Source organism: Populus alba, chromosome 4 (genome assembly GCF_005239225.2).
Source record: "Populus alba chromosome 4, ASM523922v2, whole genome shotgun sequence".
Lineage (NCBI taxonomy): Eukaryota > Viridiplantae > Streptophyta > Magnoliopsida > Malpighiales > Salicaceae > Populus > Populus alba.
Window position 1 is genome coordinate 19,865,988 of NC_133287.1, and position 5,881 is coordinate 19,871,868.

General features: G+C 36.0%; 1 protein-coding gene across 1 annotated transcript; it reads left to right on the forward strand.

Moving 5' to 3' along the window:
• The first annotated feature begins 1,437 nt into the window (after nucleotides 1–1,437).
• On the forward strand, nucleotides 1,438–3,050 carry LOC118040079 (uncharacterized). The gene has a single exon (XM_035046941.2). The coding sequence runs from the start codon at nucleotides 1,969–1,971 to the stop codon at nucleotides 2,869–2,871; it is 903 nt and encodes a 300-aa protein (XP_034902832.1). The 5' UTR covers nucleotides 1,438–1,968; the 3' UTR covers nucleotides 2,872–3,050.
• Nucleotides 3,051–5,881: the final 2,831 nt, after the last annotated feature.

Genomic DNA, 5,881 nt, shown 5'->3' on the forward strand with positions numbered 1-5,881 from the left:
ACATCTTTTTCGGCAACCAAACCAGGAATAAAGTTGTGACTTGCAGAAAGATTCAAAGCCTTACCCACGCATGGATTACGAGTTAAAGATGATGGATCAATCAGCTTTGGGCACTGCTAACTAATCGACAAGCCTTTTTCCATGTGTTTAGGGCCATAAAAATTAAAATAGAAACTTGATGCAGTAGTAGGACCATGGAAATTTTCAATAATTAAGCATGATGGGTGTTTTCTGATGTGGTGGGAGTCGTCGTCGTCGTCGTCGTCACTTGATCATCTCACCTTAACGAACTTAAGGCCTAAGGCAATCATCACCTGAAATTAAAAGGGGTGAGAAAAAAAAGTTAACTTTTAGTGAGCCAATGGGGAAAAAAACGAGGAGGAGAAATCATAATAATAATAATAATAAAAAAAAAAAACAAGATCCTTTGTAACATTTCTTGAAGAGCAGATTCAGCATCCTTCAACACAGCAGTTGCTTGTCATGATAAAGGAGCATGCCCTTGCTGTAGGACAAGACCATCCTGTGGTCCATAGCACAAAAGGATGCTCCCTCCTTTGTTTTCTGTTTTTCTTTTTAAATTTAAATTTATTTTTATATCATATTAAAAATAATTTTTAAAAAATAAATAATAATGTTATTTTCATATATTTCAAAACAAAAAACACTTTAAAAAATAACATCTACAAATAAATGATTAATAAATAAAAAAACTTTCATTTATTATTTTTACTTATCTTCATATCTCTTAAAAAATTAAAATAAAAAAAAACTGATGTTTTTCGCTCAAAGAATAGAGATAAAGTCCCTTTTCTTTTTCTTACTCGTATGATTTTTTATATCTGTCTTGAATTTCAAGGACATTAGAGGTATTAATCCTTAGGATTTTTGTTAGGTGGAAAATTTATGTTAAGGTTTAGCAACCTTATTAGATATTGATTTATGTACATATAATATAACAAAAAAAGTTCTTATAACATGGAATATAATCACTAATTATCCCACAAATATTCTCTTGCTTTCAATTTTCATTATCTCCTGCTTTTAAACCAGTCAGAGGTGAGCAGGGAGTGGCAATTGGTGGGTGGGTCATTGCCTATCCAGACAATTTATTTCTCTAGCAGAAATTGACCCACAAGTATTGTTCCATCACGTAATACCCAAGATGTTTTACTTTAAATTTATGATTAATCTCCTTCCCCTCCTGTAATTAAAAGGAGTAATCAATTAAATATATTTATAAATAAAGATTTTCATACAAATTGATATATCAACTGATTGGTCTTTCGTTATTCAAAATATTAATTAATCCTCCTTAAAAAAAATCATGATTAATATTAAAATCCCTCACTAATTTATCTCTTTTAATTATTCCTTCCTCTTTATATCTCTCGTTAAAGCCTAGGAATGGAGTTAAGGGGAAACCATGATCACTTCATAGACTCGCAAATGATGCTGCTATTCAGACCAGGTCCAGTTCCAACCTCCTCTATGCCTTTGCCCTCTTTCTCCTTTTGTTATTTACTTATTATTATATATATATATTTTTTTTTATAAATATGAACTGGCAAAAGTGATTAAACAAAGAAACCATGAAGGTTTCTGCCTCAATCTTCTTCTTCTTCGTCTTTTTTTAATTAAAAAAAAACTCTCCTTTCTTTTCCTTTCTTAAAGATGTATAATTTAAGGTGGGAGAGAGAAAGAGAGGTTTTCTTGCCTGCCTTTCCATGTCTCTCTCCTTGTAAAACGAATTTTCCTTGTAAAAAAATTTAAAAAGAGAGTTCAAAAAAGCACCTACCCTGGCCAGCTTTTAAACTAAACATTTTCTTCTTACCATAAGCCAAAAGAGAAGCTCCCATCTCTCTTAACTCTCAGATCTCTCTCCCCCTCCCTATCTCTCTCCATATTGAAGAACCAGTCGAAGTTTATTCCATATCTTCATCGAAAGAATTGTTCTTGTTCTTCACAATGAGAGATATAGTTTCTTGTTTTAGTGAAAATGCCATACAAGTCTCTCATTCTTCATGTTCTAGTTATTCGAACAATGCTTGTATCTCTCCAAGCCTAACCCCATCTGTCCAAAATACAGTCTCTTGCTTCTATAAAATCATCCTCTCAACTAAAAAACAACTCCTGGCCAAAGTGTCTTGGTGCAAAAACCAGACCACTCAAGGCCTCAGCATTAATTTTGGCAATGACCCTTCAACTTCTTTCAAACTCAACACACATACCAGGCTCTTTAGAAAGATGAAAGGCAGCAAATTGGTTGAATCTGATACTGTAAAGATCGAAGTCTTCTGGGATCTTTCTTCTGCTAAATATGAGTTAGGACCTGAACCTGTTGAAGGGTTTTATGTCCTGGTCATGGTTGATTCAGAAATAGGCCTGATATTGGGTGATGTAGGAGAAGAAACTTTGACCAAGAAGTTCAAAACTAGCAGCACCCCAATTGCTAAAGCCACTCTCATTTCAAGGCAAGAGCATTGTTCAGGCAATACTTTATATGCTACGAGGGCACAGTTTTGTGACACGGGAATTCAACATGACATCGTGATCAGATGTAGTGGAGAAAATGAAGGCCTGAAGCATCCAGTTTTATCTGTATGTATTGATAAGAAGACAGTGATTCGTGTAAAGAGGCTGCAGTGGAATTTTAGAGGCAACCAGACAATTTTTCTTGATGGATTGCTTGTTGATCTGTTGTGGGATGTCCATGACTGGTTCTATAATCCTGGTTCTGGCTATGCTGTTTTCATGTTCAGGACAAGAAGTGGAATGGATAGCAGACTGTGGTTGGAGGAGAAGTTAGTGCAGAAAGATCAAGAAAGAGTTGAATTCTCTTTGTTGATTTATGCCAGTAAGAGCCCTTGAAGGAAATTTCACTAGCTTCATCCATGTTTTTTTTTTTTTTTTGTGTTGGTTTTCCTTTCATCTTGAAAGGCATAGATAATTGAATTCTTGTGATCATATAAGAAATAATTTTAGTTGTTCAGAAGCAGAGATGTGAAATTCAGATATAAAAATTTAACTAGTTGGTTCTTAATTTTATCTGTCCGTCTCTCTTTCTTTGTTTGTTTAGACCGATTTTTCTTCTTTTCTCTAGGCCAAGGATGCATAGACCAAATTATATGATATCTGAAATTTGAAGTGCTAGTGTACGGGAAGGTTCGGATTAGCTAAAAGGGGAGACAAAAAGCAAGGGCACTAAGGAGATTGTGAAGAATATCGATGAAGATTGCTTTTTTGGCCTTAAAATGATAAAATAAAGTTGAATATCATGAAAATGATTCGTACATTTTTACCATTTATGGATTCCCCTTTTTTTAAAGTTTAAGAAAATTGTTTTGTGTTTTTGCTGGTGATTTTTCCTATGGTCATGGATTGACCTCAATCCAAGTCTTCAACCAAGTCGAACTCCAAATAAGTTCTTGCAACCATGCCCTTAAGACAAGCCCTGGATCCTTGCTTTCTGCTGTAATAGATCAATTCACAACATAAATGGAGATCATACTTGGTTACAACATAATATTTTTTTTAATTCATGTGTTAGGATATTCTATATAGTTTTCAAATGATTTTTCGGACGATCAACCAGCAAGTTGCATCGATGAAATCTTGCGCTATCTTTCCTCGTACAGTCTTCATCCTAAATCGCCATCTCATCCCAAATACAAACCATTAGCACATCTCTCGGAACATTCCCAAGATATCATTAACGCTAATTGCTGTGGTTATGCAGCAGATAACTGATTGGTCTTCTCTCTGTTCTCCTGTTTACTTGAAGACCCCGAGGTGTAAATGTCAGACATCGGACAGCGTTCTCCTGTTACTGCTTCTGTCGTTACTTGTAAGCGTACGAGGACAATACTAATTACCATGGGTTCATTTGACAACATCGCAGATTGCTATGCTTTTAACTTAATTTAAGTAGGAATTATGCTTTTTTCAAGAGTCAAAATTAGACTGGGAAATTCATTCTCACCTCTCTGAATTTTATGGGCTGGGATCCACATTTTTGCTGTATAAATGCTGGGGCAGCTAAAGCTGGCGCCGTGCAATTAAGCCAAGTTGGAACAAGCTTGTGATCTTTAGACACGAGTCAACTCAACTCGATTCGATTTGATCCAAAAGAACTTTGCCCCACAAATTCAATCCAAGCTTTCGACATTATAACTCAATTAATTGGAACATCCAAGCTTGTATTTATTCCAGACAGGGTACTAAGACTTCAATGCTTGACTTGTCTTCACTTATACCTCCATGTTCACCTCGTATTACCATCTGGCCTGCCATTAAAACCGTTGTCTTTGTTTGGACAGGCAAAGTTCATTTTCATGGCAGTGGATTTCGCACAGCTCTTGGACATTTTACAGTGCTTCACTCCTTGATTACAGAGCCAGAGGAGGTGAGGATCTTTTACCGCACAACCGTGATCCATAAGGCACTTTGGGTATCTCTTAATATTTTACTGACATATATAAAAGTGTTTTATGAAAAAAAGAGAGAACATCATAACACACAGACACGTCTAGAAACGGACTGGTAAAGCAAAAAGGAGAGGAAAGGGGACTGGAAAAGGGAAAAGTTTAAGAAGACGAGAATGGTAGCTAGCTAGGGCAGATTTGCTTTGTGAAATCCATCATCTTCATGTTGCTTCCAACAAGTTTCTCCTATTCCCCGGCGAGGTTGATTCTTCTTGTTTTTTAGTGACAAGGAAGGTCCAATTCCTCTTAAATTTCTAAACGACATCATATTGTCCTTCTGACAGTAAACTCCATTACTGTTTATGGAGCATCTCAGAGCACTATGTGGTCATGACATCAGGCATGCGAGAATTTAATGTCTCTCTCAATTTGATTGCCAACGAAAGTGAATTCGGTTAAAGCTGTCAGTTTTGTGGGCACTTGCAAAAACAAAAAGAGCAGAAACTTACCCCCCCCCACTACTATTTCTTGAGGGACCGGCAGCTCAGCCAGAAACCGCCATTAAGATTCAATACTGTCAGGCACACCGGCACAAAACGAGATCCAAATAAAATCCCGGTCAATATTTGGCAAAATTTCTCTCATTTTGTCCAGATTCTTGACGAAAAACTGGAAATCATCTTGGGCACGTAATTGAAAAACAAAAGGGGGTGGGGGCGTGGACTTAAAATATGCTTTCTTGAAATGTAACTTTGGGTGCTTGGATATATAATCATTAAGAGCATGCTTTCTGCCTTTCTGGCAAGGAAAACTTTTGCCGAATAGAGTGCCGGTCAATCCATGACGTGGCACGTGTGAGTCTACTCTGTTGGTTCATGTCATAACTCTATCAACCGTAGAACTGAAGACCACACCGCCTATCTTTGGGCAATTGACTGGCATTTTCTCTCTCTCGAGAACCACCGTATTTCCCGGTTCAAAGGCCATCCACGTTAATGCTGCAAGTGCACTGATTGGCTTCCCTAGTATTGCTAGAATGCAGTACGATGCCTTCTCTTGAGACTTACGGCTGATCACTCTCGTAAACGATGCTGTATGTTTTTTTTTTTAAAATTATTTAACTAGCAATATATATATATAAATAGAACCGTACTCTTATTCAGGAATGTAAGGCGCCAGACGGCAAGGAAAAAAAATTAAAAAATCGAAAAAATTAAGAAAACATGAAAAAAAAAAATAAAAAAACCAATCTAAAAAAAACCAATTAAACAAATTAAAATATTTAAAAATTTAACTGATTTGATTTGGTATCTATTTAATAAGCCTAAAACAAAAAAAACCAAACCGATCCGAGCCAAATCAAACAAAACCGAGCTAAAAAACCGAACCAAATCGAAATCAACTGGAAAAAACTAAGCCAAATCAAAATCAAACCCATTAAAAATTAAAAAAACCCC